The 22,431-nt window shown below is 41.2% G+C and overlaps 1 protein-coding gene across 1 annotated transcript in view; it reads right to left on the bottom strand.

The window, feature by feature from the left end:
• Positions 1 to 22,431, bottom strand: part of ZNF496 (zinc finger protein 496) — a 41,404-nt gene that overhangs the window by 15,022 nt on the left and 3,951 nt on the right. Inside the window, exon 3 of the mRNA XM_068979480.1 lies at positions 18,893 to 18,969. Within this exon, the coding sequence (XP_068835581.1) occupies positions 18,893 to 18,969 (77 nt within the window). The remainder of the gene's footprint in view (positions 1 to 18,892; positions 18,970 to 22,431) is intronic.

Consider the following 22,431-nt stretch of genomic DNA (forward strand, 5'->3'; position numbering starts at 1 on the left):
ATATACACTTTAAAAAGTTCCTAAAACACAGAAAGACAAGCAACCCGATGAGCAGGGAAAACATTTGGACACTTCACAAAAGATGCAGAAATGATGCACAAGTACATGAAAAGATACCCAACATCATTAGTCAACAGAGAAAGTGAAAGAAAGTGAAGTCACTCAGTCGTGTCCGACTCTTTGCGACCCCATGGACACCAGGCTTCTCTGTCCATGGGTTTTCTAGGCAAGAGCACTGGAGTGGGTTGCCATTTCCTTCTCCAAGTCAACTGCTAAGTCACTTCAGTCGTGTCTGACTCTGTGTGACCCCATATACGGCAGCCCACCAGGCTCCCCCATCCCTGGGATTCTCCAGGCAAGAACACTGGAGTGGGTTGCCATTTCCAAGTCAACAGAGAAGTGCTAATCAAAACCACATTAAGATATCCATTTCAATAACCAAAATACATGTTTTTAAAAATGACAGTGCCAGGTTATGGTGAAGATATGTAAAAAACTGGAACTCATATTCATTGCAGGTAGGAGTATAAGTGGTTAGATCACTATAGAAAACAGCCAGTTCTCCTATAATTCATTATATACACTTCCCCTATGGCAAGTGTATATACCATATTCATTCCTAGATAATTGCCCAAGAGAAAGGAAAACATATATTCACAAAAAGACTTGCATATGAATGTTTATAAAAGCTTCATTCATAACATTCAAAAGCTGAAGTGACCCAAATATTCACCAACAGGTGAGTGGATAAAGCAACTATGTGTGTTTGTTTTTGGCCACACTATGTGGCTTGTGGGATTTTAGTTACCTGACCAGTGTGGGCTCTCCACAGTGAGAGAGAGGAGTTTTAACCACTGGACTGCCAGAGAATTATCCTGGACAAACTAACTGTGACACAGTTATACAACGGAATACTACTCGGCAATAAGAAGGGACAAACTACTAACACACACAAGATGAATGATGCTTAAATCACTGGGCTGAGAAAGAGAAGCCTGACTCCAAAGATACATACTGTATGATTCCATTTATATAACATTTTAAAACAAGAACAAACCTTATTGTGACAAAAAGGAAATCAATGCTGGTCTGGGAAAAAGAGCATGCGAAAGGACACAGGGACCTCCTAGGATGATGGAGATATTTTATATCTTGATTAGTTAATGGTTACATGTGTAGACAGTTGTCAAAAACTCTCTACACTTAACATTTAAAACAGGTGTTGTTGCTGTTCAGTCGCTAAGTCATGTCTTGACTCTGCAACCTCACGGTCTGTGGCATGCCAGGCTCCTCTCCTCCACTATCTCCCAAAGTTTACTCAGATTCATGCCCCAAAATAGGTGTGTTGTACGCAAATCATAGCACAAAAACTAGATTAAAAAAAGTGAAAATATAGAGACCACCTTTAGCCGTCATTTCAGCAAAGATATAAAAACACTATATTATATTAAAAAATATCTATGTAACAATTATATATAAATTCTATATATGTGGGTCACATTAAAAATCACCTGAGATCCTTACCCCTGAGGTCAGAGCTGGCATCACCTATCTGGGGAAAACCACCCATATGTGGCCAAAACATGCCACATGGGGAAAGATACAACCCAGCTTGGCACTTTCACCAAAACATGTAACCTGAATCTCAATGTGAGTTAAAACCTATCTGAGCAGAGTCTGCATTACAACTAGTCTTCACTCTTCAGAACTATCGACACTGTGACAAACACTGAAATTCCAAGGAGAAAGTGTCGGACACAGGACAACTAATTCGGAAGCATGATGCTCTAAGATTACTATTTCAATGCTGAATTTCCAAAATGTAGTAACTGCATTATGGTTATGGAAGGACCTGCCCTGCTTTTAGGAAATATGCCCCCTTGGCATGAACAAAGTGATAAAAGGGGTAGAATGTCTGCATATAACTCCCTAAAACTTCTGGAAAAAAAAAAGGGGGGGGGGCGGGGCGGGTGGGCGGGTAGAGGTGAGGCAGAGACAGAAAGACAGTGGGAGAGAGGGAGGGACAAGCGAGAGAAAGTGACAGAGGATGGGGGAATTAAAGCAAAGACCAGGGCTCCCCTGGTGGCTCAGTGGTAGAGAGTCTGCCTGCCTATGCAGGAGACATGGGTCTCATCCCTGATCCACAGAGCATCTAAGTCAGTGTGTCACAACTATTGAACCTGTGCTCTAGAGCCCAGGAGCTGCAACTACTGAGCCCACATGAAGCCTGTGTGCCCAAGAGCCCATGCTCTGCAACAAGAGAAGCCCCTGCCATGGGAAGCCTGTGCACCACAGCTATAGCCCCTGCTCACCACAACTAGATGAAAATGAAGGCTCAGCACAGCCAAAAATAAAAATATAATACAATTACAAATAAATAAAGTAAGGCTATTTGCAAGTCTACTATTCCGGCAATCTTCCCAAATTTGATATCAATGCCAAAGAAAAAGTTAAAAATAAAATAAACACAAATATTTCAGGGACTTCCCTGCCAGTCCACTGGTTAAGGCTCCCTGATTTCACTGCAGGGGGAATGGGTTCAATCCCTGGTCAGGGAACTAAGATCCTGCATGCTGTGCAGTGAGGCAAAAAAAAAATCAAAATTTTCTAAGGCTGAATAAGTTTGGAACTGGACTTCTCAAACTTGGATACATATCACTCAAGCATCTTGGTAAAAATGCACATTCTGCCTCTGCAGGTCTAGGGTGGAACCTGAGAGCTCACATTTCTCAAGTGGCTTTACTGCTGGCCAGAGGCCAGTGTGGGGGAAATCTGTCCTCCAAGATAAGTTCCACAGAATGGAAGACAAGGCTCAAGAAGTCACAGGCTCTCTTCTCAAGGGCCTGCAGGAGAGAAATTGATATTGGTCTTAGAGGGGATAAGAAATATGCCACCCTGAAATACACCACTTTGGCCCAAAATTCTTTTTGAGTTGTAGGGAATGGATCGGAGAAGGCAATGGCACCCCACTCCAGTACTCTTGCCTGGAAAATCCCATGGACAGGGGAGCCTGGTGGGCTGCAGCCCATGGGGTCACTAAGAGTCAGACATGACTGAGCGACTTCACTTTGACTTTTCTCTTTCATGCATTGGAGAAGGAAATGGCAACCCACTCCAGTGTTCTTGCCTGGAGAGTCCCAGGAATGGGGGAGCCTGGTGGGCTGCCATCTATGGGGTGGCACAGGGTCGGACACAACTGAAGCGACTTGGCAGGCAGGCAGGGAATGGATAAACAGAAAGACTGCAAAAAAAAAAAAAAAAAAAAAGTACCCTCCCCCCACTTGCCTAAAGGCCAGTCGTAAATGTTCCTCTGTGAAAGTATGCCTCCCCTCCTACCAGGGAGGTAAGGTGACTCAATCAACAGACAGAACTCTAGACTCTTATCAGCCCAGAGAGAGCATAGCAAAGTTAACTAAATCATCTTTATCTTGCATTAGTTTACATATCTACCTTCCGACAATTTATTAGCCCTTGAAGCTCAAAATCCTCTTGTCATTTCTCCATAAATGAACTGCCTGTGGTTAAAATGGGTTTCCCAGGTGGTGCAGTGGTAAAGAATTTTCCTGCTGGTGGAGAAGGCATATGGCACCCCACTCCAGTACTCTTGCCTGGAAAATCTCATGGATGGAGGAACCTGGTAGGGTGCAGTCCATGGGGTTGCTAAGAGTTGGACACGATTGAGCGACTTCCTCTTCACTTTTCACCCCAGTGTTCTTGCCTGGAGAATCCCAGGGACAGGGGAGCCTACTGGGCTGCCATCTATGGGGTTGCACAGAGTCGGACACGGCTGAAGCGACTTAGAAGCAGCAGCAGCAGTAGATACAAGAGACTCCGGTTTAATCCCTGCGACAGGAAGATGCCCTGGAAGAGGAAATGGCCACCCACTCCCAGTATTCTCGCCTGAAAAATTCCATGGACAGAGGAGCCTAGTGGGTTACAGTCCTTGGGATCGCAGAGTCTAACATGACTGAGCACACACGCACATGGTTAAAATGGTATATAAATCTCTGGATCTGACTGCTTTCTAGTTTTCATTCCTGTAAGGCATCCCATAGGCATACAAAATAAAAAAATTTCACCTGTTAACCTATCTTCTATCAGTTCAATTTGCAGTTTCCTGCCACTAAACCTTAGAAAGTAGAGGAAAAAGTTTTATTTTCCCCCTCCTTGGGAAGTCTCTCAATATGAGAAATTGATAAGGAAAAGATAGTAATTGACACTACTGATGAAATATGAAAGAAATCAGAAAACAGAAAAAAGAGAAAAGAAAGAAATTCATGAAAATACTCAGAAATCTCAGAAAACTGGAAACATGCAATATTCTTTTACTTTTCTAAAATTGTGCCAACTTTTATAACAAGAATGGGTGGGGGAAATATATAGGTCCATTTAAAATCAGATTTGCAGAGGAGACCCGTTTCCTTCTTGAAGATAGAGGAGACATATTTTTCTTTAAGTACTCCCACTAAGTAAAACTAAAATCCTAGGAAATGATATATTAAAAACAAACAAACACAGCAGACTATGAGAAGTGGAGAAAGGGAGGCACACCAGCTAGAAACCTTGGATCAGGAGGAACAACAGTGGTGAGTACCCTCATTTTTCTTTCTGCCTCATATATCAAATCAAAACTTGAAGCTGAAGGAGCCAGTGACTCCAAAACCCCAATAGGCACAGATAAAAATAAAACCCTAACAAAAGCCTGTTCTCAGGCACAGGACTGAGAAAGTAGCTAGACAGACAATACCTGCTCTACTCCAGCCAAGCACTACAGAAAAAAAAACCCTCCAACCTTGCTCATGATAGGAGTGAGAGAGTGAGTCTAAAGTTCCACCCCCATTAGGCTGCAATGAAGTGTCCAAACACTCCCGCTGGGGAGGTCTCAGAGAATGCAAAGCAGGGATCTGGAACTTCCATCCCTGCTGCTGATAACAGTCCTCCTCACCATCAACACTGTATCAGTGGAGACTGTATCAGTGGAGACCGTATCAGGAACTACCAACCCCCTCAGGAGCCCTCTGACTTTGGAGCCAATGGAGACAAGTTAAGGGGGAAGCTGGATTTGTTCCCTCACCTGTCAGTATTATGGTAGCCTACCTGCTCGTTTTCCTCTCTCCACCTTTAAGATTTTGCTTTGTTTTTTAAAAAATGTATAATTTCCTGGGATTTTAGTTGTACTTAATGAGTGCAATTAAAGAGATGGGAATACCACACCACCTTACCTGTCAAACCTGTATGCAGGTCAAGAAGCAACAGTTAGAACTGGACATGGAACAAGAGACTGGTTCAAAATTGGGAGGGGAGTATGTTTTACATGCAGAGTACATCAGACTAAATGCTGGCCTGGATGAATCACACGCTGTAATCAAGATTGCCAGGAGAAATGTCAATAAGCTCAGATATGCAGATGATACCACTCTGAAGGCAGAAGGCAAAGAACTAATGAGCCTCTTGATGAGGATGAAAGAGGAGAGTCAAAAATCTGGCTTAAAACTCAACATTCAAAAAAGTAAGATCCTGGCAGACAGGCCCATAACTTCATGGCAAATAGATGGGTAAAAAGTAGAAACAGTGGCAGATTTTATTTTCTTGGGCTCCAAAATCACTGCAGACAGTGACTGTAGCCATGAAATTAAAAGACGCTTGTTCCTTGGAAGAAAAGCTATAACAAACCTTAACAGCATATTAAAAAGTAGAGACATCATTTTGCTGACAAAGGTCCATAATCAAAGTTATGGTTTTTCCAGTAGTCATGTGGGGATGTGAGAGTGGGACCAATAAAGAAAGCTGAGAGCCAAAGAATTGATGCTTTTGAACTGTGGTGTTAAGAGAAGACTCTTGAGAGTCCCTTGGACTGCAAGAAGATCCAACCAGTAGATCTTAGAGGAAATCAGTCCTGAATATTGATTGGAAGGACTGATGCTGAAGCTGAAACTCCAATACTTTGGCCACCTGATGTGAGGAGCCAACTCATTGGAAAAGACCCTGATGCTGGGAAAAATTGAAGGCAAAAGAAAGAGGGCAGCAGAGGATAAGATGGTTAGATAGCATCACCAACTCAATGGACATGAATTTGAGCAAACTCCAGGAGATAGTGAAGGACCCGAAAGAGATATCATAAGAAACTTCTGAAACCTAAAGACAAAATTAAAAAAAAATGCGATCTTTTCCATAGCAAGAAAGGAAATTCATGTGATAGCAGATTTCTGGTCAGAAACTGTGTACCAACTGTACTTTTCAAGTGCTGAAAGAGAACTGTCAAGTGTAGATTTTATATCTGATGAAAATATACTTCAGGAGTGAAGGGAAAATCTAGACATTCCCAGAGGAATCAAAAATAGTTACACTTGCCACCAGCAGATTTATCTTAAAAGAATGCCTAAAGAAAATTCCCTAAACAGAAAGGAAACAAGGAAACAATAAAAGGAATTGTGGAACATAAGAAACGAAGAAAATGTTAAGCCAAAATATGAGCAAAGACAACAGGCTTTCCTTCTTTTTAAGTTTACTAAATAATGTTTGACAGTTGAAGCAAAGGTTGTAACACTCTAACATAGTTCTAAATATCAGACATGGTTCTTAATGTATGCAGAAAAAATATTTAAATCTATTGTATTATAAAATGGGAAGGGTGAAGGGATGTAAAGCATTGGGATAAGTTACGTGTAATACCTAGAGAAAGTAAGACGGGAAGGAAGAGGGCAGGGCACAACCATTAAAAGAATGACACAACCATTAACAACAGAATAGGATATAAACTGGTTAGAACCAACTAGGCCCAGGAGGGTGGAAGATTTCCCTTCTAGCGGACTTGAGCCTCATTATACACTCTTGAAACACATTAGTATCTAAATGACACATCCACAGAGGCCATGGCAGTTCAGAGGACAACCATAAGAGGCCAAAGAGTAAGTGGTGGCCCAATTCCTGGAAATCTCTCCTTCTTCCCCAAATCAGAATAATCTTCCCACTCGTTAGCCTATGAAGTTACTCAGCTAATAAAAATAACCACCACCACACCTCAGGGCCACTCCTGCCTTCCCAGACCATACACACCGTGGAGTGTTTTCTCCGAGCGCCTCGTACTTCCCCAGAACCCGCTCTCATGCTCTGGGGCTGCTGCTCTCAACTTTTGAAATGACCCACACTGTCCACAGAGTGTGAAAGTGAAAGTGTTCATTGCTCAGTCGTGTCCGACTCTGTGACTCCACTGACTGTAGCCACTGTCCATGGAATTCTCAAGGCAAGAATACTGGAGTGAGTAGCCATTCCCTTCTCCAGGGGATCTTCTCAATCCAGGGATGAAACCTGGGTCTTCCACACTGCAGGTAGATTCTTTACTGCCTGGGCTACCAAGGAAGCCCATCTACAGAGTCGTATTTCTCTAAACTTGCTTCCACCTTACTATGGTCTGCTAGTGAATTCCCTCCTGTACAAAGCCAAGGATCCTCACTTGGTGGACTGTCCCAGGGAATCATTCAAGACCTAGGACATGACCATCGTCTCATGTGTGCCATACTTTTTCTGCAACACTATCACTAAAAAGTTATATGACAAAAATTCTTTGCTTGATCAAACTTAGGTCAGGCTCCTGAACCTTCCCCTATGCCCTCTGTGCACTTCCTCATAAAACCCAATTTCAGCATTAAGTCAGTTTAACCAGCAACTAAGCTTAGCACAGCATAGCAGTTTAACCAGAATCTTCTGTCTTCCACAACTGATTGGGTTCCTCATCCCTTACCACCCCCTAGATCATGTCTGATCACCCTGGTCCAGGGGTCCCCAACGCCCGGGCCATGTACTGGTAAAGGTCTGTGTCTTGTTAGATAAACTGGGCCACACAGTTAAGAGGTGAGTGGTGGACAAGTGAGCAAAGCTTCATCAGTATTTACAGATGCTCCCCATCACCGTATTACTGCCTGAGCTCTGCCTCCTATCAGATCAGTGGCAACATTAGATTCTCATAGGAGTTTGAAGCCTACACTGAACTGAGGAGATACTCCACGTCCAAGACCAGGAGCGGCGGCTGACTTCGCTGGAGTGGCCGTGACCAGATACCCCACATCCAAGTTCAGAGAAACCCGAGCAAGACAGCAGGTGCTGGAGCGGTGGCTACGTGGCACTTGAGCAGCTATGAGAAGATACCCCAAACCCAAGGGCAAAGGAGATGCCTCAGCAAGAGGGTAGGAGGGGCAAATTCACATTTAGAATCAAACCCCATTCCTGCCAGAGACGCTCAGAGGGCTCAAACAAACCTTGTGCACACCAGGACCCAGGGACCCCACAGAGACTGAGACAGAACTGTTTTGAGTGTCTCCTGGTGATTGCAGCCATGAAATTAAAAGACGCTTACTCCTTGGAAGGAAAGTTATGACCAACCTAGAGAGCATATTAAAAAGCAGAGACATTACTTTGTCAACAAAGGTCCATCTAGTCAAGACTATGGTTTTTCCAGTGGTCATGTATGGATGTGAGAGCTGGACTATAAAGAAAGCTGAGCACAGAAAAATTGATGCTTTCGAACTGCGGTGTTGGAGAAGACTCTTGAGAGTCCCTTGGACTGCAAAGAGCTCCAACCAGTCCATCCTAAGGGAGATCAGTCCTGGGTGTTCATTGGAAGGACTGATGTTGAAGCTGAAACTCCAATACTTTGGCCACCTGGTGCGAAGAGCTGACTCATTAGAAAAGACCCTAATGCTGGGAAAGATTGAGGGCAGGAGGAGAAGGGGATGACAGAGGATAAGATGGTTGGATGGCATCACTGACTCCATGGACATGGGTTTGGGGAGACTCCAGGAGTTGGTGATGGACAGGGAGGCCTGGCATGCTGTGGTTCATCGGGTTGCAGAGTCGGACATGACTGAACTGACTGACTGGAAGTATGGGTCAGCAGTGGACTACCACGGGGACAGGGGCTCTGGGTGCAGCAGACTTGGGTATGGCATAAGTCCTCTTAGAGGAGGTTGCCATTTACCCCACCATAGAGCTGCCAGAACTTACACAGGACTGGGAAATAGACTATTGGAGGGCACAAACAGAACCTTGTGTGCACCAGGAGTCTCCAGCAGAGGTGTGGGTTGGTGGTGGCCTGTTGCAGGGTTCAGGGCAGTTAGTGTAGCAGTACTTGGCATGGGATATTTTGAAGGAGGTCCTCTTTACCTTCATTACCTCCACCATAGTTTGGCCCCAGGTAAATACCAGGGACGGGACACAGCTCCACCCATCAACAGAAAATTGGATTAAAGATTTACTGAGCATGGCCCTGGCCATCAAAACAAGACCCAGGTTCCCCCTCAGTCAGTCTCTCCCATCAGGAAGCTTCCATAAGCTTCTTATCCTTCACCATCAGAGAGTAGACATAGTGAAAAGCACAATCAGAAAACTAACCAGTCTGATCACATGGACCACAGCCTTGTCTAACTCAATGAAACTATGAGCCATGCTGTGTAGGGCCACCCAAGACGGATGGGTTATGGTGGAGAGTTCTGACAAAATGTGGTCCACTGGAGAAGGGAATGGCAAACCACTTCAGTATTCTTGCCTTGAAAACCCCACGAACAGTATGAAAAGGCAAAAAGATAGGACACTGAAAGATGAACTCCCCAGGCCAGCAGGTGCCCAATATGCTACAGGAGATCAGTAGAGAAATAACTCCAGAAAGAATGAAGAGATGGGGCCAAAGCAAAAAGCACACCCAGCTGTGGATGTGACAGGTGACAGAAGCAAAATTCGATGCTGTAAAGAGCAATACTGCATAGGAACGTGGAATGTTAGGTCCGTAAATCAAGGCAAATTGGAGGTGGTCAAATAGGAGATGGCAAGAGTGAACGTAGATATTTTAGAAATCAGCGAACTAAAATGGACTGGAATGGATGAATTCAACTCAGATGACCATTATATCTACTACTGAAGGCAAAAATCCCTTAGAAGAGATGGAGTAGCCATCATGGTCAACAAAGGAGTGTGAAATGCAGTACTTGGATGCAATCTCAAAAACAACAGAATGATCTCTGTTCATTTCCAAGGCAAGCCATTCAATATCACGGTAATCCAAGCCTATGCCCCAACCAGTAATGCTGAAAAAGCTTAAGTTGAATGGTTCTATGAAGATTTACAAGACCTTCTGAACTAACTCCAAAAAAAGATGTTCTTTTCATTATAGGGGACTGGAATACAAAAGTAGAAAGTCAAGAAACATTTGGAATAACAGGCAAATTTGGCCTTGGAGTACAAAATGAAATAGGGCAAAGGCTAATAGAGAAGACTCTACATATGGAAATCACCAGATGGTTAATACCAAAATCAGATTGATTATATTCTTTGCAGCCAAAGATCGAGAAGCTCTATACAGTCAGCAAAAACAAGACTGGGAGCTCAGATCATAAACTCCTTATTGACAAATTCAGATTTGAATTGAAGAAAGTGGGGAAAACCACTAGACCATTCAAGTATGACCTAAATCAAATCTCTTACGATTATACAGTAGAAGTGAGAAATAGATTCAAGGGATTAGATCTGATAGACAGTCTGCCTGATGAACTATGGACAGAGGTTTGTGACATTGTACAGAATACAGGGATCAGGACCATTCCCAAGAAAAAGAAATGCAAAAAAGCAACATGGCTATCTGCAAAGGCCTTACAAACAGCTGGGAAAAAAAGAGAAGCTAAAGGCAAAGGAGAAAAGGAAAGATATATCCATCTGAATGCAGAGTTCCAAAGACTAGCAAAGAGAGGTAAGAAAGCCTTCCTCAGTGATAAATGCAAAGAAATAGGGGAAAACATAGAATGGGAAAGACTAGAGATCTCTTCAAGAAAATTAGAGATACCAAGGTAACACTTCATGCAAAGATGGGCTCTATAAAGGACAGAAATGGTATGGACATAACAGAAGCAGAAGATATTATGAAGAGGTAGCAGGAATACACAGAACTATTCAAAAAAGATCTTAATGACCCATAAACACGATGCTGTGATCACTCACCTAGACCCAGACATCCTGGAATGTAAAATCAAGCAGGCCTTCACTACTAACAAAGCTAGTAGAGGTGATGGAGTTTTAGTTGAGCTATTTCAAATCCCAAAAGATGATGCTGTGAAAGTGCTGCAGTCCATATGGCAGCAAATTTGGAAAACTTGGCAGTGGCCATTGGATTGGAAAAGGCCAGTTTTCATTCCAATCCCAAAGAAAGGCAATGCTAAAGAATGTTCAAAGTACCGCAAAACTGCGGTCGTCTCACACACTAGCAAAGTAACGCTCAAAATTCTCCAAGCCAAGCTTCAACAATACATGAACCATGAACTTCCAGATGTTCAAGCTGGATTTAGAAAAGGTAGAGGAACCAGAGACCAAACTGTCAACATTCTCTGGATCATAGAAAAAGCAAGACAGTTGCAGAAAAACATCTACTTCTGCTTTATTGACTAGGCCAAAGCCTTTGACTGTGCGGATCACAAGAAACTGTGGAAAATTCTTCAGGAGGTGGAAATACCAGACCACCTTACCTGCCTCCTGAGAAATCTGTTTGCAGGTCAAGAAATAACAGTTAGAACTGGACATGGAACAACAGACTGGCTCCAGATTGGGAAAGGAGTTAGTCAATGCTGAAATGCCAGGCTGGATGAAGCACAAGCTGGAATCAAGATTGCCGGGAGAAATATCAATAACCTCAGATATGCAGATGACACCACCTTTATGGCAGAAAGTGAAGAAGAACTAAAGAACCTCTAGATGAAACTGAAAGATGACAGTGAAAAAGTTGGCTTAAAACTCAACATTCAAAAGATGAAGATCATCGCATCCAGTCCCATCACTTCACGGCAAATAGATGGGGAAACAATGGAAATAGTGAGAGACTTTATTTCCTTGGGCTCCAAAATCACTGCAGATGGTGACTGTGGCCATGAAATTAAAAGACACTTGCTCCTTGGAAGAAAAGCTACATCCAACCTAGACAGCATGTTAAAAAGCAGAGACATTAATTTGCTGACAAAGGTCCACCTAGTGAATGCTATGGTTTTTCCAGTAGTCATGTATGGATGTGAGAGTTGGACTGTAAAGAAAGCTGAGTGCCAAAGAATTGATGCTTTGAACTGTGGTGTTGGAGAAGACTCCTGAGAGTTCCTCATTCTGCAAGGAGATCAAAGCAGTCAATCCTAAAGAAATTCAACGCTGAATATTCATTGGAATGACTGATGCTGAACCTGAAGCTCCAATACTTTGGCCACCTAATGAGAGAACTGGCCTATTTGAAAAGACCCCGATGCTGGGAAAGATAGAAGGCAGGAGAAAAAGGGGATGACAGAGGATGAGATGGTTGGATGGCATCACTCACTTGATGGACATGAGTTTGAGAAAGCTCTCAGAGTTGGTGATGGACAAGGAAGCCTGGCATGCTGCAGGCCATGGGGTTGCAAAGAGTCGGACAGAACCAAGCTACTGAATCGAACTGAGCAACAAAGATCCAGTAAAGTAAAAACAAAAACAAAAACAAAAAAGCAATTTAAAAAAAAAAGAAAAGAAGCATGAATATAGAAGAACTCAATAGCACCATCAAAAATAAGATCTAAGCAACATTTATAGACTACTTCACTCAACAACCACAAAATTTTTTTAATTTAAATGCTCACAGAATATAAACAAGACAACCCTGTGCTGGATCATCAAAATCCTGGAAGAAGAGGAGAAACTCTCAACAAATTTGAAATCATACAATATGTTCTCTGAAAACAATGAAATTGAACTAGAAATCAATAATAGAAAGATAAAAGGAAAAATTTCAAATCTTTGGAAACTGAACGCCACACTTCTAAAGTATGGTTAAGAATAAGGCTCAAGAGAATTTAAAAATACACTAAAGTGATTGATAATAAAACAAAAACACACTGTACTACAATTTGTGGGATGTTGTTAAAGCAGGATAGCATGAAAATGCTTACATAAGAAATGCTTACATTTGGGGACTTCCCTGGTGGTTTACCGGAGAAGGCAATGGCACCCCACTCCAGTACTCTTGCCTGGAAAATCCCATTGATGGCAGAGCCTGGTAGGCTGCAGTCCATGGGGTCGCTAAGAGTCAGACACGACTAAGTGACTTCCCTTTCACTTTTCACTTTCATGTATTGGAGAAGGAAATGGCAACCCACTCCAGTGTTCTTGCCTGGAGAATCCCAGGGACAGGGCTGGGATTCCGTCTATGGGGTCACACAGAGTTGGACATGACTGAAGCGACTTAGCAGCAGCAGTAGCAGCAGCTGGTGGTTTACCAGTTAAGAATATTGTCCTCCAATGAAGGAGACACAGCTTTGATCCCTAGTTAGGGAACTAAGATCTCACATGCCTTGGGGCCAACTGAGCCCACAAATACTACAGCACGTGTGCCATAACGAAAGCTTTTGCATTGCAATGTAGATCCTGCATGCTGGAACTAAAATCTGATGCAGTCAAATAAATATAGATAAATATTTTTTAAAAAGGAAAAGAAAAACACAGATTACCACAACTCATCCACTGTGAAACAGATAGTATGAACAGTCCTATAACCATTAAGGAAGTTAAATCTATAATTAAAATACCACACACACCCCACTCCACCCTCAAACCTCTATAGTTCATGTAGTTTCCCTAAAGAATCCTACCAAACATTCAAAGAATGAACATTAATTCTACACAATCTCTTTTAGAAAACAAGAAGAGGGAATACTTTATAGTTAATCTTCAGAAGCTAGTATTACCCTGGCCAATTTAGGCAAAGACAGTAAAGAAAACAAAAACCACTGACAGGCATTTCTCATGAATAAAGAATTAAAAATCCTTAATGACATAATAGCAAATAAAATTCAGCAATATATAAAGAGAATTTCACACCAAGAAGTCATGAATGACAAGAAAGCATTTATTCCAGGGATGAAAAGCTGGTTCAAATTCAAAAGTCAATCAATATAATCCACAATATTAACAGTCTAAAGAAAATTCACATGATCATATCAACTGATAAAGGAACGCTTTTGACAAATTCAACATCACACATAGTAAAAACTCCAGAGAAACAGGAATTAAGTAAGAAATTTGCACAACTTGATAAAGAGAATTTATTTAAATTTTACAGCTAACATGCTTAACTGTGAAAGACTAAATGCTTTCCCCCTAAGATGGGGAATAGGGCAAGGATGGAGGTTTGTTCCTGCCCCTGCTATTCAACATTATGCTGGAAGTTCTATCCAGTGGAATAGAGCAAGAGAAGGAAATAAAAGAAAAACTGAAAAGAAAGAAATAAAACTGCCCTTATTTGCAGATGACATAACTGTCTACACAGAAAATCCAGGACTGCTTAAAATTAAAAACAAAAACAAAAACCCCACCAAAACCCTTCTCAAACTGACCAATGATTCCAGCATGGTCTTACAATACAAAATAAACTTACAAGAATCAAGTATGTTTCTTTTCCTATAAATAAAGGTGTTGTCACCACAATTTTTAATATAATTTACAACTGCTGATAAAGTGAAGTACCTAGGTCTACATCTAACAAAACACGTACAAAATGTATATACTAAGAATTTATATAACAGTGATGAAATAAATTTAAAAAAAAGTAAATGAAGAACCATATTGCATTCACAGATTGGAAGACTCAGATGATAAAAATGCCAGTGTTCCCCAAACTGATACATAGGTTGGTTTAACAAAACCCCTATCAAAATATCAGTAAGATCCTTTGTAGTCATGGACAAGATTATTCTAAAATTTACAGAGAAAAGAAATTTAAATAGCTAAAATCAGAGGGATTAAAATAGCTAAAATAATTTTGAAAAAAAAAAAAAGAATAAAATAAAAGAATCAATCTACCCAACTTTAAGACTTAGCATATAGCTACAGTAATCAAACTTGTACAGTACTAGCAGAGAAAGAGACAAATAGATCAATGGAACAGAATAGAGAACCTAGGAAAAGACTCATACAAATATGCTCAACAGATTTTGACAAAGGGACAAAAGCAATTCAGTGAGGGAGAGACAGCCTTTTCAACAAATGGTATCGGAGCAAGTGGATATCCACTGGTAAAAAATATGAACCTTGACCTCAATCTCACATTTACACAAAATTAGAGGTCACTGACTTAAATGTAAATGTATCACAGATCATGGATTAAATGTATCAAGGACTCAAATGTAAAATGTGAAACTATCTCACTTTTAGGAAAAAATAGGAGAAAATCGTTGGGATCTAATACTAAGCCAAGGGTTCTTAGACTTTATACCAAAAGCCTAATACTTAAAAGGAAAAACTAACAACCTGGACTTAATCCAGATTTAACACTTTTGCTCTGTTAAAAACTCTGTTAAAGGGATGGAAAGATAAGTTTCAGAGTAAGAGGAAAAAACTGCAAAACAACAACAAAGGACAAGTATCTGGAATATATACTGAGTTCTTAAAACAACAGTAAAAAAGTAAATGGTCCAATTAGAACCATGGGCAAAAGTCATAGAGAAACATTTCACATAAGAGGACATTCAGACAGTGGAGAAGCATATGAAAAGATATCCAACTTTATTAGCCATGAGGGAAATGCAAATTTAAACCACAATATTACTTATCAGAATGGCTAAAAAAAAAAGTGACAACAACAAACGGTGAGAGGATGTAGACAATGTAGTTATTCATACATAGCTCACAGGAATGCAAAATGAACAGTTACTCTTGAAAAGGAAGTTACTCTGGAAAATAAGTTTCCCTACAAAACTAAATAAACACTTCCCATTAAACCTAACAACTGCATGCCTGTGCATTTATCCCAAAGAAACTAAGACCGACATTCACACAAAACCTGTACGCAAATATTTACAGCAGCTTTATGCAAAATGGCCCCTGTGGGGAGAGAGTAAATTAGCCAAGATGGCTGTATTCAGGCTCTCTCGCCTCACATTTTGTAAATAATGACTATTAACAGCTGAAATCATTTTTATAGCACTGCACATGCACTCATGAGGTACTCCCTTGGCTACTTTGTGGGGTATCCCTGTATGAGCTTCACCATGAAAAACTCTGGCTGCAGCTACATTGGGGCCATGCTGGAGGAACATCATGATTATGTTATATGAGATTATATTATGGGTCTGTTATGGCTACATTATGATTACATTGTGGCTGCTGCTATGGCTGCCACAACAGCCAGGAGAGAGGCTGTATTATGGCCGCCATACCAGCCAGGAAAGAATAAACGTGTATGCAGTTCCTATGGCTCCTCAAGTCTTCTTCCAGCCTCTTAGCTTGTGCCTTGCCTACCGTGGGTTCAGCGAACAGTGTGGACAGTGTGAAAAGCAAGACAATTGGCACTGTGGGCAGGATCAGCAAGAGAGCCCCAACTAGAAACAACCAAGATGTCCTTCAATGGGTGACTGGTTAAACAAACTGCAGTATAGCCATACCAAGACATTCTACTCAGCACTACAAAAGGAACAGACTTCTGATACATGCAAAACCCTGGCTGAAGCTCCACAGAATTAGGCTGTAAATTCCCAAATGTTACATACTGTATGAATTCATTCATGTAGTTTTCTTGAAATGACAATGTTACAGAGTTGTAAAAAAAGTTAACAGTTGTCAGAGAAAGATGAGAGCATGGTGTAAAAGAGAAGTGGGTTTGGCTATAAAAGGCAAAATGAAGGATTCTCCAATGAAGCAAATGACCTGTATCCTTTAGGTATCCATGTCAATTCGCTAGCTGTGACACTATATTTTCACAAGATGTTGCCATTTAAGAACTTCCCACAGTTTGTTATGATCCACACAGTCAAAGGCTTTAGCGTAGTCAATGAAACAGAAGTAGACATTTTTCTGGAATTCCCTTGCTTGTTCTATGATCCAGTGGATGCTGGCAATTTCATCTTTAGTTCCTCTGCCTTTTCTAAATCCAGCTGTACATCTGGAAATTCTTGGTTTACGTACTGTTGAAGCCTAGCTTTAAGGATTTTGAGCATTACCTTACTAACGTGTGAAATACGAGAGAAATATCAATAACCCAGATATGCAGAAGACACCACCCTAATGGCAGAAAGCACAAAGGAACTAAAGAAGCTCTAAGAGGAGAGTGAAAAAGTTGGCTTAAAACCCAACATTCAAAAAACTAAGATCACTGCATCCAATCCCATCACTTCATGGCAAATAGGCAAACAATGAAAACAACGACAGACTTTATTTTCCTGGGCTCCAAAATCACTGTAGATGGTGACTGCAGCCATGAAATGAAAAGACACTTGATCTTTGAAAGGAAAAGTATGACAAACACAGACAGCATATTAAATAGCAGAGACATCACTTTGGCCACTAAGTTCCGTATAGTCAAAGCTATGGCTTTCCCAGCAGTCATGTATGGATGGATGTGAATTGGACCATAAAGAAAGCTGAGTGCTGAAGAACCAATGCTTTCAAACTGTGGTGCAAGAGAAGACTCTTGAGAGTCTCTTAAACTGCAAGGAGATCAAACCAGTCAATCCTAAAGGAAATAAGTTCTGAATATTCATTGGAAGGACTGATGGTGAAGCTGAGGTTCCTAAACTCTGGCCACCTGATGCGAAGAGCAGACACAATCGAAAAGACTCTGATGCTGGGAAAGACTGAGGGGAGGAGGAGAAGGGGGGTGACAAGAGGATGAAATGGTTGGATGGCATCACTGACTCAATGGACAAGAGTTTGAGCAAACTCCAGGAAATGGTGAAGGCAAGAAAGCCTGGCATGCTACAGTCCATGGGGTCACAAAAAGTCAGACATCACTTAGTGACTGAACAATAACAAATATTACTTAGTATAAAAGTATAAGCAATCTTATACTTAGTATAAAAGTGTAAGGGATCTCTTGTGAGTACGAGACTCAACTTCATGTAAATTGAACTATATGTGAATTTACAGTTATGTAAAAAAATTAAAAATATATAAATTTCACGTGCACCCATGATCTCAGAACAGCATTACTCACAATAGCCAAAAGGTCGAAGCAACCTAAGTGTCCATCAATGAATGAACAGACAGACAAAATGTATTATATACATAGCAGGGAATACTATTCAGCCTTAAAAAGGAAGGAGATTCTGCACATGTTACTTCAAGGATGAACCTTGAGGTTATTATGCTTAATGAAATAAGCCAGTCATGAAAAGAAAAATTCTGTATGATTCCACATATAGGAGCTATCTGGAGTAGTCAAATCACAGAAGTAGAAGAATGGTGGCTTCAAGGGGCTGAGGGATATGAGGAATGGAGGGAGTTACTTAATTTGTGAGGAATTTCAACTTGGGCAGATGGAGAAGGAAATGGCAACCCGCTCCAGCATTCTTGCCTGAAGAATCCCACGGACAGAGAAGCCTGGCAGGCTATAGTCCATGGGATCTCAAGAGTCGGACATGACTTAAGAGACTAAACCACCACCACCACCAGATGAAAAAACACTAGAGGTTGGCTCCACAACAATATCAATACGTTTAATATTACTGAACACTTAAAAACACTATATTAAAAATGGTTAAGATAGTATATTTTATGTTATGCCTATATTACCATAAATTTTTTAAAACCAAAAAAAAAAAAAAAAAAAGATTTTCATGATGGTGATTTCTAGTTCATTCGGCAGCAACTATCTTCAACAGTGATAAAATAACACTGAATATCAAAATATACATCTTTTTTTTCACAAGATGCATATCAAGGCTCATTAGATATTAAATTCACAATATCTCCCTGTATGTCACACTAATCAAAGATATATCAATTTTTAATAAGAAATATGAGTTTCATCTCCTTTGGATTATGTTCAGCAACCATCACAGTACATGATAGATACTGAAACACATGTGCCAAGCACTAAGGCTCATGAGTGATTGCCCCAGAAATCACTCACCGGGGGTAGCTGGAAGGTAGTCACCTGCTGTGCGTCCCTCAAACTCGCTTCCTGAAGAATGGAAGTATCTTGCAGGACTGAAAGAGATCAGAAAAGAATCCCATAAAAATCTGAGTCTCTTTTCTTACCTGTAGAAAGAGGATTACCAGATGATGTATGTAAAAGCATTTGTAAACCATAGGGATTTCTACTGCTTTGCTTTCAGACATGTCAATGTGGGCTTTAAAATGAAATGCTTGGGTTTCAGTTGGCTCTGCCACAAACCAGCTATGTGACTCCATGCAGGTGCAAGGACCTCAGCTCTACCATCCATAATATGAGGGAAATAAAGGTTAAAATTCCATGGAGTAAAAGGTCAGTAAGAGCTATTGGCAACAAAGACTTTGTGGGACTCTAGTGTCATGTAAATTTATACATTTATAAGTTTATAAATTGCAAAGCTTCTTAAGGAAATCTGTCTTTCTTATCTCTATTAGATGCTCCTGGAAGAGTATCAATACCCTACCCACTAATCACACAAAAATGTACACAAAAAATGTAGAGTGTAGCATTGGGATCATCTCACTCTCCCTTATCCTGGGCTACCAAGAGACTCTGCTATATTCTCATGTGATTTTTCTCCCCTAACAAGCTCCTGCCTGCGCTTCTGCAAGAAGTGAGCCATATACCTGGCCTATGGTGCAGTCATGTCAAATGAGCTGTGTTTCACAAAGTGCTCCTTTATAGAATAAACTTGGAAGGATGCACTATCATCTCTCAGGTTAGAGAAAATGCAGATTAACCCCAGCTCATAACGCAAAATCAGTGCCAAATAGAAGCCAATGCTCCTCACCTTTCACAGCTGGGATGCAAAGCTTTCTGCAAACAGGGGCAGGTGTGACTACTTGGAACAAGAGCCTAAGACAGGAGCCAGCTCAGCCAGCAGTGACATTTGGGGAGCAGTTCCCTATGGGAGGCAGCCTCATCACTCTGCTGCCAGAAGCTCAGGGTTGGTGGGCATGGATTTGAGGATGGGATTTTCTTTAAAAAAAAAAAAAAAAAATTATTTTATTTATTTGGCTGTGTCAGGTCTTAGCTGTGGCACTCTGGATCTTTTACCTTTGTTGCGGCATGCAAACTCTTAGTTGCAGCATATGGGATCTAGTTCCCTGACCAGGAATCAAACTTGGAACACCTGCATTGTGAGCATAGAGTATCAGTCACTGGACCACCCAGGAAGTCCCTTGAAGAAGGGATGTTTTAATTTTGCTCTCATACCTACCACCTTCTGAGGGATAAAACACAGCCCTACCCTACCTTTCAGCATGATAAATGAGCATATCAATACTTTGAGGATTACTCTGAAAAGCTTTCAGCCTCTAAGTAAAAATTATATTTTGGGGAAAATCTTCAAGACTAGTAACTATATGGTTTTCACTGGAAATTCTTCCCAGTGCTCAATCACCTGAACGTTTAAGGTATTGCTAATAGCTAACTCTCATCATGCTTTCTTTGTCCATTTATTATTGCTCAGGGAAATGGCAGCACTGACCCTTTTGACATGCAGCAGCTGGCTTATCTCAGAACTCTACCAGGAAGTGAGTAGGCTGATGCAGTTCCTTAAGACCCTCTCATAGACACCTGTAGAACCTGTAAAACCCAGGCTGCTGGCATGGGCATGCATGCTAGGTCACTTCAGTCATGTCTGACTCTCTGCAACATTATGGGCTATAGACCACCAAGCTCCTCTATCCATGGGATTCTCCAGGCAAGAATATTGGAGTGGGTTGCCATTTTCTCCTCCAGGGGATCTTCCCAACCCAGGGACTGAACCTGCATTTCTTGGGTCTCCTGCAACGGCAGGCGGGTTCTTTGCCACTAGTGCCACCTGGGAAGCATTGTTTATCTGGGCAAATGGTTGTTTCTCATGCCTGTGGTTGTGGGCTGAATTGCATCTCCGCTGAATTCATATTAAAGTCCCAACCCCCAATACCTCAGAACGGGAATATATTTGGACATAGGATTTTTCAAGCAGTAATTAAGTTAAAATGAGGTAATGGGAATGAGCCCTAATCCAGTATGCCTGATGCTCTCATAAGAGATTAAGACACAGACATACATAACGAAGACCATGTTAGGACACAGAAATTTCTGTCGTTTCAGCTGCCGAGTCTGTGGGACTGTATTACAGCAGCCCCAAAACACTAGCACATCTGTCTTGACTTTCAACCAAGGAAAGGCTGGAGTTTATTTGATCTGTACAAAAATCAGTATAGTTTCACACATAAAGGATCGTAATATGTAACTTTTCTACACTCCAAAGCTTATTACAGTAAAGACAATTTCTGTGAATCACCAAGAATGGATTTCTGGTCTCCTTATACTTTCTTCTGCCATCTATAACTGTAGTACAAAGTGATAAGTCCACCTGAGCTAACCCTCACACCATACAGGTCACTCTCTTCAACCTGAGAGCACCAATTTTTTTCCATGGTGATCACAACTAAAACTCATGGGCAGGGGACTTCCCTGGTGGTCCAGCGTTTAAGACTCCATGTTCCAAATGAAGGGGCTCAGATTCAATCGCTGATTAGGGAACTAGATCCCACATGCTACACAGTGCAGCAAAAAAAAAAATCTTAAACAAAAAAACTCCCTGGACTTTCATGGTGGATCAGTGGCAAAGAATCCACCTGTCAATGCAGAAGACACACGTTCAAGCCCTGGTCTAGGAAGATTCCACAAGTCTCGGAGCAACTAAGTCTGTGCAGTACAACTACTGAGCCTGTGCTCTAGAGTCTGGGAACTACAACTACTGAGCTCATGTGCTGCAACTACCGAAACACATCTTAGGGTCTGGGCTCTGCATGAAAAGCCCATGTACCGTAACTGGAGAAAAACCCTCACAGCAACAAAGATCTGGCACAGGCAAAAAGAAATAAGTAAAATTAAAAAACAAAAAACCCTAGGAGTTTGCATGCCATAACTGAGTGTGAACGCCACAGTACAGCTAAAAAAAATAAATAAATTCATGGGCAACTCAGGCCCCCTAGTCAGTATTTTATGGGTAGCCAGGCATACCTCATTTTATTGCACTTTGCAGATATTATGTGTTTTAAAAAGTAAAGATTTTTGGCAACTCGGAATCAAAGCAATCTTACTGGTGCCAATTTCCCAACAGCATTTGCTTACTTCAAGTTTCTGTGTCACATTTTGAGAGTTCTCATAATATTTCAAACTTTTTCATTATTATCGTATTTGTCACAGTGACCTGTGATCAGTGATCTTTGATTACTATTACTATACAGTAACTTTGGCTACTATTGTAATTGTTTGGGGGGCCATAAACTATGCCCACATAAGACAGCAAATTTAACAGATAAATGTGTGTGTTGTGCTGGCTCCCTCATTTCTCTCCCTCTTCTTGGACCTCTGTTCTGTGAGACACAACAATACTGAAATAGGCCAATCAACAATCCTACAATGGCCTCTGAGTGTTCAAATGAAAGGAAGAGCCACATACTTCTCACATTAAAAGATTTAAAACAGTGAGGAAGGCA

This window comes from Capricornis sumatraensis, chromosome 9, assembly GCF_032405125.1.
Source record: "Capricornis sumatraensis isolate serow.1 chromosome 9, serow.2, whole genome shotgun sequence".
NCBI classification, from domain to species: domain Eukaryota; kingdom Metazoa; phylum Chordata; class Mammalia; order Artiodactyla; family Bovidae; genus Capricornis; species Capricornis sumatraensis.